Source organism: Ptychodera flava, unplaced genomic scaffold (assembly GCF_041260155.1).
Source record: "Ptychodera flava strain L36383 unplaced genomic scaffold, AS_Pfla_20210202 Scaffold_41__1_contigs__length_1339820_pilon, whole genome shotgun sequence".
Lineage (NCBI taxonomy): Eukaryota > Metazoa > Hemichordata > Enteropneusta > Ptychoderidae > Ptychodera > Ptychodera flava.
The window spans coordinates 594,297-612,404 of NW_027248363.1; the positions used below are offsets into that span (position 1 = coordinate 594,297).

General features: G+C 36.3%; 1 protein-coding gene across 1 annotated transcript; it reads left to right on the forward strand.

The window, feature by feature from the left end:
• Nucleotides 1–6,307: 6,307 nt before the first annotated feature.
• On the forward strand, nt 6,308–17,414 carry LOC139128015 (short transient receptor potential channel 5-like). Its single transcript, XM_070693883.1, has 9 exons — nt 6,308–6,723; nt 7,140–7,290; nt 7,794–7,963; nt 8,442–8,642; nt 11,277–12,007; nt 12,427–12,661; nt 13,250–13,420; nt 15,473–15,529; nt 16,111–17,414. Exons 1-9 carry the CDS (start codon nt 6,589–6,591, stop codon nt 16,261–16,263), a joined length of 2,004 nt encoding a protein of 667 aa, XP_070549984.1. The 5' UTR covers nt 6,308–6,588; the 3' UTR covers nt 16,264–17,414.
• The last annotated feature ends 694 nt before the right edge of the window (nt 17,415–18,108 follow it).

Below are 18,108 nucleotides of genomic sequence, written 5' to 3' on the forward strand. Positions count from 1 at the left end.
GATAAACAAGACAATATATCATACGTTTATAGCAGCAAAATTAGTATAACATCACAAAGCTGCTTAAGTATCTATTCTGCTTCATTATGGTTCAACCCATTACGTCTTATTTTTACTTTGAAATTTTTCAAGTATTCACAACTTATAAAGTTGATGTCAAATTTATGGAGTTAATAACGGTTTCACTGGAAAACTTTGCATCATAGAGTTAAGACATGAAAAGTGGCCATTTTGAATTTCAGTTGTCGGTAAATATTTGGTATATTGTTTCTCTGGCATCAGACTTTTCACGTTTACGCCTCATTTTCATTCTTTATTTCGAAAGAGAACATGATTAAATTTGATTGCCGTAAGTTGGGCATAGGAGTCTGCAAAGGAAGGTCGACTAGTTATGAAATAGAAATACACACAGAATTGTGCCGACTCGTTTGTTTCATATCGCATTATTGTGAAGGGATTAGTTATCACCTTCTTCTAAATTACTGAGGTAGAAATGAACGCCCTGCGTTGACTGCGGAGTTTGTCAATATTGAAGAAGATATGTAATTGTTAAAGTGTAACAAAATTAACTGTTGTTACCCAAATAAATAGCAAATTACAAACACATCATTGTTCTGCCGAAATATCTCTCTTCTCGTCGATATATTTCGGTTCTCTTATTTTCACATGAAGATATTCGATTTTCTGAAAATGCATTGTTATCTTTAACACACCGATGGAACTTATTTTAGATATCTGGATCTTCATATTGTTCAAATGTCTCAAACGTTTTAGGTGCCATATAGCTGAATGGTGCAATATTACAACTTACTCATAAAACAAGAGTATAACTTAAAAAGAAAAGCAGTTGTGCTTACATTTGCAGATACTTCACTATCCAATTATCCCGAAATAGTTCCTATCGTTTTCGTTCGGTATATAATATATGTCATCTAATATCAAACTGATCAATCTGCTTCATTAGTAAACAATACTTTGTTTTTTAAATACAGTAATAGGTCGTAATCAAAGGGACGGTTAAACAATATATGTCTTTTTGATTTAGGTAGTATTCGCCTTGAAAGTGTAGGACTTCAACTTTTCCTCAAAATCTCCCCAATGAAACTTTCAACCATACTCTTTTGTCTATGATTACGATGATCAGACAATACAGTTGCAGTTGCGATAATTGGTTAAAGGAAGCTTTCAGCTATTATGTCGGATCTGAGGATATAAGGGATGGTCCTATATGATATCAGATGTGACCCTCCCAAATACTCCAATCTAAAATTTTGACCATCCCTTCTTTTGAAATTGTTAAATCAAAGCCCCTTCTCTATTACCACATTTAAAAGACTGAAATGCGTGTATAACCTTTGCCAGAATCGCTCAGTAAGCTGTATCTTTTGGCTATGTTTTCAGAACTTTTGTTTTGTGGTTTCCCTACACTTTCTGCATTGAATCCCTAAACAATAATTTAATGCCAAGTACTTTGCCTATCAACACAACCTATATGAGTATAAGCTCCAATGTTATTGTTGAAAATGGTATTCAAGTCCGGACTAGAATTCATTTGTAAACAATAAACAATGACCACTACACACATACAAGCTGTGTCGACAAAAACAATACTCGAAATTTTTGCATGATATACCGAGGCAGAATACTGAAAAATTTGCCACGAGTTACAGTTTATGTCCCTTTAATCTATAGGATGGCAGGTATGTACTGATGGAAAGCTATTATGATTCTCACAGGATTGTTGTGAACATTTTTGTAAACATCGCATTGAAAGTGCGGATTCATGAAATTTGCAAATGTGAGCTGTTACCGTCCTTAAGGCTAAGTTTGCAAAAATGTGATCCTCCCAAGGGCTGGTTTGTAAAATATAATATAGACTCCTTAAATTCCCCATGTCCACCTTCGCATACAAAAAATTACAAGCTCACTAAATAAACATTGTCTCTGCTTTTGCACATACGTTTATACCTCATGATGTGCCGTCATATGTTAGTATTTGTCGATAAAAATAGCCAATACTCTCAGTGCGATGTGTTGGGAGATTAATAACGGAATATTCACTGCCTATTATTTCTCACCTTGTCAAATTAATTGATATATGTAGCGTGATATGAGTGTATACTGTAGCTAGATGTACGTCATCACTTGCTTCGCGTTGAATTACCAACATGACACTTTATACTTTTACAACTTGTATGATGTATGCGATGCTAATGGTGTGTTCATCATATTTTCAACAGCAGCCACAAATTACGACGGAAGAGAATATCAACTGACGCAGTAACCGTTTACTCGGTGATCATGGTGAAAAAAATGTTTCGTAACCCCGACCTCTCGATTTTCTTTCCTATCATAACACAACAGCAAACGGTGCTTGCATTATTATCTGACTAAGATGTATATCAATACCATAGACATTGTAACACCGATGAGCGTAATACTATAGTAAACGTATCAGGGATATCCCAAGGTAATGGTATTATGTATTGCATTAGAGTCCTGCAAATTTAATGTCGTAAAAGGGCTACATAAATGATTGTGACGACGCTGCTGTTGTTTTTTAATTAGCAGTTTTTGAATTCGCTAGGTCGAGCTTAAAATACACTTTACGGTATATTCTAACTCGAAGCGAATCTACGGGTAAAAGATATAAATAATGATGTGTTCGCAGGTTGTGTAAACAAACATTTAATGATATCAAATTCCAACCCTATCAAGAGCGAAAATTTTATACCATATAATCATACTTAACCGCTGTGTGTGGTAACCAGTATTTGTGTGTGATTTGACAATATCGAAACCCTCATCAGTGGTAGCGCCTGTCAGATCTGATGCTTCAGACAGATGAGTCACTATCTTTCAGAGTTCACAATACCGAGTTACAAACTAGGTCAAGTAATCAAAAATGTCGATGAAGATATCGAAACACAAAAGAAGTAACTGTCACGTTTCTTCTGTCAGTTATATTTTTGCTATGGAATTTTAACATTTCCACAGAGAGCAAAAGAAGGATGCCGAGTAATATTTCACTTGGAGTTGTTTTTGTTTTGTGGAGAGTCTCTCTGTCGCCTTTACCAATGTTTCTGTATGCCCGTTCTTCGGCCACTCTCTTATTTGAGAAAAGCAACGTCCGCAGAAACAAATACTTCTTCATATTCATCCAGTGCACGCAAAGTCATTGCCAGGTAAGTAGCCATACAATGCAGCACGCTTACGATGTTCTAAAATTTGCGACTGCGAAACTGTTATGAGGAATTTTGTATTATGAAGACAAATAAAACAATATCAGTTTTCTTTAACCAAATTTACCTAATATAAAACATCCGACGATAAAACATTTTTTTTCGTATACAAAAATCACACGTGACTTTGCCAAATTATACTCTTTTAATGCGTCACTGCACAAAATAAAACAATAAATAAAATAAAACGTTTCGGAATACCTTATTGCCCGATTGTATGTTAATGGAACGCAATATATTTTTATGCCTAAGGGACCGTCTCAGATTGTCGCAGAAGTTCAAAAAGCGAAATTCATTCGTTTAGGGGGGAGGGGGTTTGACCTCCATTCAATTAGTGAACTTCACTTTCGCACTTTTATTTTGTGATCACAAGTTTTCGTGTGTTTATTTTTAAATTAAAGAATATACTCGTGCCAACAAATTTGTAACTGTTTTCATCTCGTAGGTGTCCCAAACACAATTTATCGATAGTAACATTGTATCCTAATCATTTCATTCACCAATTTTGAAATTATACAAAGACAAAAAGTATCATTTTTTTAAAATGTGCTATTTATAAGCGTCTGCTCTAACCACTATATGTCTTTATTCTCACTTGTAATGCATCTTGTCATAGTCGTTTAATATGATTGATTGAACATGCCTGGGCCCCCTTGTCAAAGTTTCTCGCTTATTTACCGCCGCTACCAAGTACAAATTGCGTGTTCGCAAAGACAAAGAACAGCACAAGAGATGTAAAAAGGGAAAGTAAAATAAAATGAAACTTTTATGCGGTAAAATGCCCTGTTAGTACTCAAATCTGATCGATTACTTTAATTGTAATGTGGCAAGGGAAATACGTCTTTAGTAGCTATTGCAAATAGCAAAATGCAACATTGTACTCTCAGGCAGACATGAACATTTCGCACTTTTGAAGTTTCGTTTAGGGGGAGGGGAGGGGGTTTTGATCTAAACGAAGGAATTTCGTTTCTTGAACTTCTGCGACAATCTAAGACGGTCCCTAATATGATCGACCCCTAAAGGTAAATGGTTGTGGGATGACGATATGCGACTTTCAGCTTTGATTTATTCCATTGGAAAAGGAAACGAACCTTCTGTCAAGCAATCTATGATAAAGGTTATAGAGCTCTTATTGCTTTATTTCAAAAAAGAAGTTGAAATCTAAATCACATTTATCCATGGTGGTGTACTGTGAATGTATCAGTAAAGATGGTACGATACCAGACTGCAAAGTAGCTGGTTTTAAAGATTGAATTGGTCAAAACTTTCTCTGTGTTTTTTTCCATGTACGGTTGATCACTTTCTGATCTTTTCCCCTGTCTTTAACATGTACCGCCATATATCAGTTTTTTAAATTAATATAACCATGAATCTGGATGTATTCTACAAGGTCACTGACACAGTATCACCAGTGTACCTTGACCCTTCATTACATTAAACATATGCGGAAGAACAAACAAGCAAGTCGGCCTTGATGTTTTCTTAAACATATTTTGGATATATTATTTTTTTTGTTTTCAATCATCGATCTAGTTATTACACTAAAGAATAATACATGCTGTATACATTTGGTAACAACGTGTTAATATCACAAGAACTGAGCCCATACACTCAGCATGCAGCGTTGTAATTTCAACATGGTGATAGCTGTACTGTTCTTTGTAGATCGGTTTTTGATTGAGACATTTCTAAGATACCCGTCTGCGCCACAGGTGTCGATGGCCTCTTGGTCTCCTTGGCTACGCATGCGGGAGCTCGCTCAGCGCGCTGAGCGCATTTTGTGCCAGGGCGTTCACCCCATACGCAAGTCATGACGTCAGCCAGTGCGCGCGGCGGATGCTATTGGACGGCGTGTCATATTTAATTCAAACGAAAATGTGGATTTTATTAACTTTCAATGTTTTAAAGGTATCTTCAGTAACTTTATAACCATATTGCTTGCAAATCTTGATCAAAGTATAAACTATGAAGCTTGATAGTGACATGCGATGACGCAATCACAAGTATCATTAGAATGCAATGACGGCGACTTTGGGGTAAAGGAAAACTTTCTTATGTACTACAGTCAGTGCAGTGACGTGAGCGAATAAGTGAGCCGCTTAAGGCGGTCTTCAGTAGCCCGTCGCGCGAGCTTAAATATCTGAAAGATCACAAAACAAACCCAGACAACCTATACATTAACAAAAAATAAAGAAAACAAACAACTGTTAATATCAGTCTGTTCCAGTAGTTATGTCTTCTCTGTTATAGCTAAAACGATAACTCCGTGATCTTACAACGATGCTGCATTATTGCCCGCCTGATAATTAATATACTCAACACTACCAAAACATGTTTGCATAGATGAAACTGAGACTGTAGAAAACGTATTACCCAGAGATTAGCCATTTGCATGGTTCATAATGGCCTAGGACGATTGTATTTTAAGGTCAAGGAATGTCAACATCAATGATGATGGTACACACTGAATACATTGCCGCTATACTGGCAATAATTAACAGTTTATAAGAGCTTAAAATAAACGTATAACGCTAAATCAAAGCAAATCTCTGATTAAAGAATATTAATTATTATGCACTCAAATAGTTTTCATTTACACTTGGAATTTTTTTCCCACACATATAACTTTTTTTTTTGCTTCACGGAGGTTTAGTTGTCTGTCGTCTTCATGAATGATTCTATTTGGCCGTATTACAGTCACTGTCTCATTTGTGAAAGGTAACGGCCGCGAAGAAGTCGCTTCGCATTCCTTCAGCGCAGGGTAACCCAGGTAAAGGATAAATTAGCATAAAAACCGGTACCGACACATTGTGTGTATTTTTCTACCATTGAAACTGATACGGAAAATTTGGTTCAGATAGTATTACATCGAGAAATCATGATATAGATTCGAGTTGCAAATTTGCAAGGCTGAACAGCTTCTCGATTCACTCTCTAATGCATTAAAATATCAGGGCGCCACGTTTTTTACGATGAAGAGTTTAAATTTAGAACAACTCAATCGACAGGGGTTATATAGGTCAGAAAAGATGGTATGATGCCAGTGCTACGATGTAAACAAACAGAAAACAAAACAAGGATGTGGAAAGATAACTTGCAAGGCGAGAAAACTGTAACTACAAGTTGGTTCACTGGGCGACTTTACGATATATAAGGCTTTGAGCTTTTAAAAAACAAAGTCAACTTACAGGAGTATCTAGTTCATCACTGAGGTCGGGTAAATCAAAAAGTCCTCGTCGAACTTCAAGGGTGTTGTCTTTCACATCGCTCAAAAAATTCTCCAACGGAGAGGTCAGAAGTGAAATCGTGTGATTCACCTTGGTATTTCGTCGCAACACGGTGGGCCATGATGGATGTGACTAATGGTATAATTAGTGAAGAGTGCAGACGTTCATTAGACGAGCGAAATCGTGGAGAGCACTCAAGGTTTTTGGAGACCGTGGAAAGAGGCGACGCCGAAACCGTTGAGAGTTTACTAAAAGTAAGATGATATCTTTTTGTCATTAAAATTACATCAGATACAATATGTATTATAGCATCCAGGACCGTGTGGTTACGAACATGCCATCATTTTATATGTGCATTTTGACCTCTATCGATTCTACAACGTTACAATACAAAATAATGTAAATATATATTTCTCTGTCAGAGACCTGATTCTGTACTGAAATTGTATATTTTTACATGTATTGGTCTCAAATAATGCTGGTTTAAAACTGTTATACAATTACAATATCAAACTTATTCTTGCTGGACGTAACAAGATAATCTGCTTTCAGTATTATTCTAAAACAAGCATGCTAGATATATATCTTTTGCCACATATGTGTGATTAAACTATTCAATGTTATTTATAATGTGTTACTGTTTGTATTTTATGTCATTTTTACTCACCAGACTGGGACCATTGATGTGAATAGGTCTCTCAGCAGAGGTTACATTCATTTCAATGCACTGCACCTTGCAGCCTTACAAGATGACTATAAAATGATACAAGTGCTTCAACATTATGGAGCTAAACCACTGGCTAAAATACCCATTTCAACGAGTAGGTAAACGCTAACCTTGTTGTACCGACTCCTTAATTTGTTTTAGCATGCCTCTTAATAGTCGTAGGCCTTTGCAACTTTTGGATAAACTGGCTGGACTGACATGACGTGGACTTTTTAAAAATCGTGCTATGGAATATAACTGATATGCTTCAAAAGGAAAAACAATTGTAGAGTACCTTTGTTCATTCTCCCAAAGAATTTCATTTGTAATCCATAAGAACATAATATGAGTCAGTGTTGGAAAATGACATTGAACGTATTGATTTGATTGTAAAGCGATTGATAGCTGTGTATTAATATAATTACGCGAAGAAGATTTGCACAAGTTGTAAGATGTAGCAGATGCTGAAATTTAATCTAGTTTAACATTCCAAAATAGAAACTTGCCAAAACATACACATTTTCAGAAACATTTCATTACTTTGCAGCTTTTTCTTTTACGTTTTTAATGAGCAATATCCATTTATTTTCATGTGATACGATTGTTATTTTGTTTCAGACATAGATGAAGATATTTTGCAATCTAGAAGTAGGGTTGACTTATGCCGTGCACATGCTAGTCCGGCATATATATTGTTTTACAGTGACGATCCAATTCGTACCGTATTCAATCTCTGTTGTGAACTCAAAGAGGTGTCAGACAGAAAAGGGATTAGGAACACATGCAGAGTGAGTTGAGATTTGCAGTTTCGTTACGTATTTCTTGATTTTGATTTGCTAAAAAATGAACGAAGTTGATGACGTGGATGAATAAGCTTGACCTCGCCGCTGACGTATAATTTCGTTATGAAGAATGGACCAAGCGAACTTTTTAAATTTCTTAAGAGGAGGTACGACAGATATTGCACTAACCGAAATGAAAGGACTATGATCCATTCACCAAATTGAAATATGATGAATCCTGAGATACGCTCCTTGATATTTTGACGTTGGAAGTTATGATAACTATGGCGATGATGATAACGTTTGTAGTGAGGGAAGTCGTGCTAATGACTTATTGTCAGGATTGGCATGGCATCATTCGTAAATATTTATTGAACGAGAAGAAATATCGTATTATAAAACTGTATGTTTGGTTTTTGATAATGCAGCTTATACTTTCCCAGATTCCATTTATGACAATATGGATCATCTTGAATATCTACAGGAAACCTTTGAGCATTTGATCGACAAGTGTAGGAATCTGCCATGTAAGATGTTGGATTACTGCTTTACCAGCAACGAAGTGGATATCTTGCTACGTGGCAAAATATCAACCAGTGAGGATGATACCTGCTCATATAGACATCAGGAAGGGAAAATTATTTACCGAACGGTAAAAATGGCATTACATGCCGAGCAAAAGGAGGTATGTGTTATTCCATTACAGATTAGGGAGCCTTCAGTAATTACAAGGGGGGTGGGGTGGGCCGGGGGAATTGGGGGGAGGGTCACCTTTTAGAAAATAGTTCAAGGGGATGGGTCACTTTTTATAAACCTATCTTGGGGGGAGGGTCACTTTTGACAGAAGCTGATATTATGGCCAAAACTTTCATTGTCCGTGTGATATTTCCTGGATAGGAAATCACCAACAAAATAAGCACACACTTATAGACCGCCATGATAGTGAATTGACATTTTGGTGAGATTCCAAAATCAAATTTCTTACACAACCATAGACTTGTAACCACTCTCGTCTAATCAAGAACAATAATCTTAATAATCAAGCATATATAAATGCACAGATTTATCTAATTTTGTACTGAAAAAAAATTATTCATAGTTTCATCATAGACCCCCTCGCATAGTGAATCAACATTTTGGTGAAATTCCAAAATCAAATTTCTTGCACAACCATGGACTTGTAACCACTCTAGTCTTATCAAGAACAATAATGTGAATAATCAAGCATACATAAATGCACAGATTTATATAATTTTGTACTGAAAAAAAATTATTCATAGTTTCATCATAGACCCCCATGCATAGTGTATGGACATTTTGGTGAAATTCCAAAATCATATTTCTTGCACAACCATAGACTTGTAACCACTGTAGTCTAATCAAGAACAATAATCTAAATAATCAAGCATACATAAATGCACAGATTTATCTAATTTTGTACTGAAAAAAATTATTCATAGTTTCATCATAGACCCCCATGCATAGTGAATCGACATTTTGGTGAAATTCCAAAATCAAATTTCTTAAACAACCATAGACTTGTAACCACTCTAGTCTAATCAAGAACAATAATCTTAATAATCAAGCATACATAAATGCACAGATTTATCTAATTTTGTACTGAAAAAAAATTATTCATAGTTTCATCATAGACCCCCATGCATAGTGAATCAACATTTTGGTGAAATTCCAAAATCAAATTTCTTGCACAACCATGGACTTGTAACCACTCTAGTCTTATCAAGAACAATAATGTGAATAATCAAACATACATAAATGCACAGATTTATATAATTTTGTACTGAAAAAAAATTATTCATAGTTTCATCATAGACCCCAATGCATAGTGTATGGACATTTTGGTGAAATTCCAAAATCATATTTCTTGCACAACCATAGACTTGTAACCACTGTAGTCTAATCAAGAACAATAATCTAAATAATCAAGCATGCATAAATGCACAGATTTACCTATTTTTGTATTGGAAAAAACTATTCATACTTTCATCATAAACACCATGGATAGTGAACCAACTTTTTTGATGAAATTCAGAAATCAATTTCTTTCACACAAATGTTCATTTTACTTCCCTATTCAAGCAAAGTACATTTAAATACATTATCAAACATATATAAAATACAGATATAGCATGTTTTGTGGGGGTAAATTGTCAATAATTTGCCTGATAGTCTCCATGTATTATGATTTGATATTTTTGGATGAAGCACTAAATCAGCTACATCTTGCCTTCTTATAGTTGCACAAAATATGGTGACCCTCCCTAAACTGTATGGAATACCATATCTCTTCAAAAATTCTTGCGTGATAAATTGCGACTGTCCCTCCAAAAACACCAGCCCTCCCCTCTGTAATTTGTCCCTAACATAACAATTGAACCAATTGTTATGTAAATTAGCTGATACTGTTTTAGTTATTCCCGGGGAGAATACCGCAGTGGTTGAGGGGGGGGGGTCAAGTTTTAGAATGTCGGACAAGGGGGAGGGTCACATTTTAGACATGAGGATAGGGGGGAGGGTCACATTTTACGGTACAGGTGTTCGCAAAATTCCCCCGGCCCACCCCCCTGTAATTACTGAAAGCTCCCTTAGTAACCTTTATGATATCAGAAACACTGAAAGCACACTTTTACTTTAAATCTAAATTGATGGAAGCAAAACACAATATCCTACATTGAAAGTGTCATGTTAGAAATGTGACTATTAGAAATGATTCATCTTTCAAATGACGTTTTTATATCGATCTCTTAGCGCTAGCGGATCAAAATATGCCAAACTTTTTCCGAAATGTCTTGATCTGACGATAATACAGTATCTTGCACTAGCCTTGGAGAATATAACGTTTATAGCATGTGAAACGGTGGAAAGTCCATAAAAAGTGGGGAATTATGAAACAAGGTTTTGTCTTATGTTTGTTTCTGATATTCGTAAGTTTTTGCATTGTTTGTCTTTTCGGCAGAGTTCAAAATGTTCCTATCTGAGTGTCAACAAAACATACGTAAGCTTTGATTAATATGTGTTATGTCAGAAATGTTGCAATAACAAATAGGACACGGATTCAGCATTACGCCGCCATTTTTGTCCAGTTGTCGAGTAATGTCATTCTCTTTGTAAATGTCACCAACAGCAGAGAGTAATAACTGGTGTCTTTAAAATACTTATGTTAACCTTTGAATAAACGTGAAATACTCATTTATCACGCAGCATAAATGCGTCACACACTGAGCCTGTTGTGTGTCTTCCGCAAAAAATACAATAATTACAGCACGTATATGTGAACGTTTTCTGATCTTTTTTACAGTTCATTTCTCATAACTACTGCCAGACGCTACTGCAGAGAAAATGGTTGCAAGATCAGCCAAGCTGGTCCAAAAACGCATCAAAATGGTCACCTGTTTACTATCTGTATGCCTTTTTCGTGCTCGGTGTTTTCCAGCTGCCTCTTGGTCTTGCCTATATGTTTACACCGATGTGCAATCTGTGGCGCTTCTTCACCAGTCCGAAAAGCAAATTTCTCATGCACGCATTTTCACATTCATTCTTCCTTGCCTATATACTTCTCTACGATATGACGGTGCCTCATATCCCGAATGCAAAGGAAAGAACGGAAGTGACATTGCTATCGATGTTTGTGATCATATGGGGACTGGGATTGTTTATTCAGAAAGTAACCGACGCATCTAGAACAGGGTTTCTTGCACGTTTTGCAGATTTTGTCAATGTACTTGATTTGCTGACCACGCTTACCCTCGTTACTGTATTCACGGCTCGCTGTTTCTGGTCAGACTCGATCAGCACACTGACATCTGTCTTCCTCGGTTCGTTCTCGGCATTCGCCGTGGTTATTTCCGGGATACGGTTTATGCAAAACTTCTTTCTGACAGAGTTTATTGGACCCATGCTGATGCACTTTGCAAACATGTTTCGCGACGTCCTAAGATTTCTCTTAATCTTCGCGTTTGTTTGTTCGGCGTTTGTTTTCGGAATGCATCACCTTTACAATGACGCCAGTGACGACACAGCTTTTGCAGAGTAAGTTTATTTGTTGAGGGGTGCAAAGCACCGAGCTTCTTTCTGTAATGTGCTTACATCTCTTTTGGCATAAGTCAGTCTATCAACTGTCTGTGTTAACCATACAATTAGTTTCCCCATTTTGGCAACGAAGCATACAAAGTTTACAAATTGGTCATGATGTCAACGGTATTTTTAATGAATATTACCATAGTCTTTGCACGCTTCTGTCTTTGTCAGTGGCCCATCCTGAATATGTATTTAGTATTTCTTATATTGTATTAACTTTATTTTTTATACTGCCTTACCAATAACGCACTTTACTGTTCTATATGTAACTCTAACGTCCTACTTTCCAGGCCGTCTTGCATTCACGTTATTTATACCCTTTTCCACATTTTCTAAATCATATTTTTTTCTATTCTCCAATTCAATGACAGGGTGGAGTCAGCTCTTGCAGCATTAATGGGCACGGTGTTTGGTAACACTCTAGGAACAAGTGCTTTGGCCATTGATCTGAAAATCAACACGACGAGCATTGATGAAGTCAAGAAAAGCTCCGCTTTCTTTTCAAGCATGGGGTTCTTGTTGTACTCGGCATTTTGTCTACTATGTGTGATAGTTCTCGTCAACCTTTTCATTGCAATTATGTCAGATACGTATGCCAGATTGCAGGTATGAACATTTATTCTCGGTTGAAACAACAACATCAACATCATCATCTACAACAACAACAACAACAACAACAGCAAAGACTTGTATACAACCACTGGACATCCATAAATGAATTTCTGCACGTCAAATGATAATTCCCTTGCTTAAAGAACAGCAAAAATATTTCTTTATCTCAAAGTATCTGTATCACACATCAGGAGCACCACCGTGATCACAATATTACGGTTTCTCTTCAAATTTACATACGGGATAAGTGAACTCTTTCGAAATGTAGAACATTTACATCGACTTCAAAGAACGTGCTCTTTATTGGAAGCACCACAATTGTTTAGCATTTACATCAACTTTAGAGAACCTGCTCTTTATTGGAGCCACCGTAAATAAACTAACATCTCATCCACTTCTTCGTTCACTTTTTTGCCCCGAAAAAGAAAGGAATGTTCTATCAAATGTGTTGATCTAAACTTTACCATGAATCATTAACTAGCCGTACGCAATTTTAGTTAGGTTGTCATGATGAGGGAGAAAATGTACTTACTATCTAAAGAGGCCTCTAAAAATGCAACGATTAACAATTTTTACTCACAGGAAGCAGTGGATATCGAATGGAAATTCAAAAGAGCGACGATGTGGATGCATTACTTCGGAGCACCAACACTTGCACCGCCATTGAATTTGTTGTCTTTCATACCATGGTTCATCGAATGGTGCATTTCCAATAACAAAGCGTGTCACTGTTATACACACGATTCGATTCAGGTGGGTAGACGTTCCGTTTATTCTTAGTGGAGTGTAACAGTGCGGATCATTGCTTTACGTTGTATAACGTTTCGTTTTGGCATTTTGACCAAAAAAAAAGAAAAAACATAAAAGAAAGGCAATAAATCGTTTGTTATAAAAGCAAGTAATGGTGATCTTTTAGAGAAGCAGCATCGTATCAAATAGCAATATCCTTGTTGATAACGCAGCGGCGTTCGATGCATTCCCCTGGGCTCAGCATTTAATGGTACATTTCTACACCCATTATATATGCTTGTAACGTGAATATTATGTATTCATTCATACACATACACTACAAGAAAGATGTTCTCCTTGTTATGTTGGACTTGTCTGCTGCCTTCGATACGGTTGACCATGATGTACTCCTTCACAGACTTCAATTCCGTTTTGGCATCACTGGTAAAGCTCTATCATGGTTCGGATCCTATCTCAACAATCGTAATCAGTGTGTTAAGATAGGCTCATTTACATCACCAAGTACAAATATGACATATGGCGTCCCCCAAGGTTCGGTTTTGGACCAATTCTCTTTACACTGTATACAGCGCCACTTGAAGACATCATTGTCAAGCATGACTTCAACTCTATGTTGTATGCGGATGACTCGCAGATTTATGTCGTGTGCAAGAGACCTGATGAAGTTCAAGTTTCTCTTGAGCTATGCGTAGATGAAATTCGCAGGTGGATGAGATCCAATATGTTGATTCTCAACGACAATAAGACAGAGGTGATTCAGTTTTCGTCACGCCTGAGATCAGATGCGGTGAAAATTTCCAGCCTTAGGATAGGCGAGGTTGATATTGCCCGTCCACTTCAGTTCGAAATCTAGGTGTTAATCTCAACAAAGACGGTTCTGCTGCTGATCATATTAGTCATGTCTGCAGGAAAGGTTTCTATGCACTATCTAGAATTGGCAAGATCCGCCCATTATTGGACAAACCTACAACGGAAAAGATGGTTCATGCATTCATTACGTCTCAGCTTGATTATTGCAATAATCCGTTATATGGTGTTAATAAGACTCAGCTGGATCGCCTACAATCACTTCAAAATGCTGCGGCTCGTCTCGTCTCCCGGACTCGGAAATTCGATCACATCACACCTGTTCTCATTGATCTGCACTGGCTGCCGGTTGGTGCTCGCATCAAATTCAAAATTTTGTTAACCACCTATAAAACCATTCATCGCTTCGCACCACTTTATTTAATTGATTTACTTGAAATTTACACCCCAGTCAGAGATCTCAGATCAGCTGACTCTTTGCGGTTGGTGCCACCTCATGGAAACTTTAATAAGGCATACGGGCAGAGAGCATTCTCTGTTTGTGCACCTGCTCTGTGGAATTCGCTGCCGCCAGTGATTCGCAACGCCAGATCTGTGGACTGTTTTAAACGTCTTTTAAAACTCATCTTTTTAATCAGTTCTATTGGTTTGAGTTTTTAGGATCATCTTCTGTATGGTTTTTAACTGGGACTTTTTAACTGGGACTTTTTAACTGGGACTTTTTAATTTATTCTAGTGCTCTCATAATTTTTTTTATCACCGTCTTTTGTTTTATTTCATTTTTTATAATGAATTAACTTTTTAAATTTTTATCACCGTCTTTTGTTTATTGTACGAGAATGGTACAGGTGCTGACAGATTTTGACATTGTTTATTTTCGTTTTTTCTTTTATTGCTTTTGCTGGTTTTTAGTATTTGTTTGTTTCTTTTAAAATATGTAAATCGCACTGAGACGTATGTGTAGTGCGTGTAAGAAATAAAGATTATTATTATTACTCAAAGACACCTTGAAGGTCCAAGTTGTTAAATGGAACGTCATCAAAATACATGAAAATATATTTGTCTACTTTACATTACCTTCTCTCAATATTTATCTTAGTTGCAAAGGTTTGATCAGGATACTCGCTTTTGTTGTTCTAACGTAAGTCGGATGGGTTTGATGAAAACATTTGCGAGGTTTGCCAGCATCATATGATATAAACATTGTTATGTAGAATTGATCTAATTTTTTCTTTTCATTGAACATAGCGGGTAAAATGCCACAGTCAAACAGATGGGAAATTGAACAGTCTGAACTACGATCATGTAAGTATACAAGGACACCTTCCAAACGTTAAGATTATAAAGCAAATGTACAGTATCCAGCTGTGAATATCTGAGGGCAAATTAATTTGCACTGATTAGTTACTTTGGTAAGACTTTCGTATTTACAGAAGACGTGAACAAGGACGCAATTCGCCAAAGAGGAATATCGTAGAATAAAGCCCCATTAGAGTGATCATCAATCAAACCTCTTCAAATAAACAAATAGAAACGTTTCTTATTTATACCGCTTCAGTCCTAAAATATAAAGTGGCGCCTCTGTCGGAAAAGGAAGCCTTGCTATTTCAATTGCTACACATAACTCATAAAAATGTCCCATTTCATTTGTGCAATTCAGCAGCTGACAACCCTGCGATGATTTGATATAAACGATGCACATTGATTCAAACAGAATCAAAGTCAAACATAATCGAAGTCATTCCTGAAGAACTTTAAAAGAACAAAGCATCTTTAACATGCCTCCCATGGCCTTCTAAATCTGATTTTGGTTTCCTGCATATTCCTCTACGCATATAATTTCTGACTAATAGAGTCACTAATGATTCACCTCCCGTTTTTTTAAGTTAATGAAGATACTGGTCAATCGTTTCCTGAAGGACGTCGATGCAACCCTAATCAAGTACACCGATGTGATAGAGCCGGAAAATGGCGTAACGAAGGACAGGTCGTGTGAATATGACAATGTCGTATTTGTTATTGAAGAATCTGGAGTTTGAATAGTCTAATATAGTTTAATCAGGCCTTCTATCCGTCAATGCACGAAAATACACCTACAACGCAAAAGAATGGTATTCATCTTTCAGCTGAGCATTCAATAATTAACAAAGCGTTCACATTCATACATTACTACAAATTACTCCAGTGGTAACTATTGTTTTGAACGTCGTGCATAAATAAAGTTGTTTACTGTGTATAGAATGATGTTGAAGTTCGTATTAGATTTTAGAACCAGACACTTACATTTCGAAAGATTTAAACTGGCTTTTACACATGTTTTTTCTAGGATATGTAATGTTATGTAACGAGTCAGTTTAGTTCTGTGTTTTTATTTTCAATTTAAACTCGAATTGAATTCAAACACATTCCAATAACTAAAAGATCAATATAGCACAATAAGATTTTTGAACCTAGACGACGCTTTGTAAATTTGAAAGTCTCTATAGCTCATATATTATGTTGCGTTCATGTGTAACCTGCTGCAAGCCATATTTAGAGCATGAATATGACATATACTTTAATTCCTTGCTAGTTTTAAATGTATTATTCGAAGACAGTTTACTTTCAAGTGTTTTGTTAATGTTCACTACTAGCTAACGTTGTGTTTGCTTCGACTTTTGCCAAATTAAGGATATGCAAATACATTTTAAAATGAGTTAGCAAAACAAGCCGAAAATGTAAAGGAACAGTCCAACTTAAATGTTTTGTAATAAACACACGAATTCTGCAGTCGGACCTTAATATTAGGACGTCAAGGTGACTTGCTACAATTATAATGAATTATGCATGATAGATTAAAGTTTTTTTAACTTGTCATTTTTAAACGTACAAAATCGATAGCAAGATTTCTCATTCTTCCTAGTAAAATATTATCGAAGTGCATACGTGTGGAAAAAAGGTATACAAAAATGATAATTTCACAATATTAAATATTTCATATTCTGTTACCTCTATATTGCGTATAAAGCAAACACATAAACACGCCGAAAATGTAACAACAACGGTGTATTGTCTTCCGCTAGAGTCTCGCGCTGACACAGATCCCGACAGCTGCTCCAAACAATGTTGTATCTAGTACTAGGATTCAAATATAGATTCTTTGTAATGCATTTTACTTTTTATAAATAAATCATTATTAGAATTTTTAGTAAAACGATGGTAAGTGATGGGCTCGAAGCATTATTTGGATCACAATATGTCATGGAAAATAATACAGACTTGATGCATGTACATTAGGAAGCCTTTCTTTTGGCTACTTTTGGCGGCTTGCTGCACGAGATGTTAGAGAGGTTTAGATACGCGTAATTCCGTGTACGTTTAACGGCGCGCGATGACGTATGCGTATCCGTCCTCACGCGTGAATTTTTTAGTGTAGTTATGCATTCCCGATAGTTTTATTGTATTCTCTCTTAGAAACATGCTAAATTCATGTAAGTTTTAAGAAACGTTAATATCTAAACGAGAGTAATATGTAAGTCCGCCGTGGAATTTACTCGATGTATCCTCAAATTGAAGCGGCTGATTCTCTTTGATGCAGTAATTTATGCGGTTTAGAAATCTTTTTGGCAGCGTTAGATAAAAGGTCGAATGAGACTACAACATTTCGTACACGTCGGGAGATCATAGCAAGTACTTCTTGTGCGGGTGCAAACTCTACAAGATATTATGATGTCAAAGATGTTTGCCAATTTGTAATAATACTTTACACAGTTTCTTTTCTAAATTAGCGGAAATCATCAAGAATAAAGAAAAAATATAGAAATGTAGAAGTGTCGTTTGACGTTCCGAACGTCTGTTCTACACGTACACGACGTCTGGTTGTCGCGTGATAAAGACGCTATGCG

Coding starts and splice junctions, on each gene's coding strand:
- LOC139128015 (XM_070693883.1), top strand. CDS start 6,589: ATGATGGATGTGACTAATGGTATAATTAGTGAAGAGTGCAGACGTTCA. Junction 13,421..15,472: donor ATACACACGATTCGATTCAG/GTGGGTAGACGT, acceptor CATTGAACATAG/CGGGTAAAATGCCACAGTCA. Junction 15,530..16,110: donor ACAGTCTGAACTACGATCAT/GTAAGTATACAA, acceptor CGTTTTTTTAAG/TTAATGAAGATACTGGTCAA.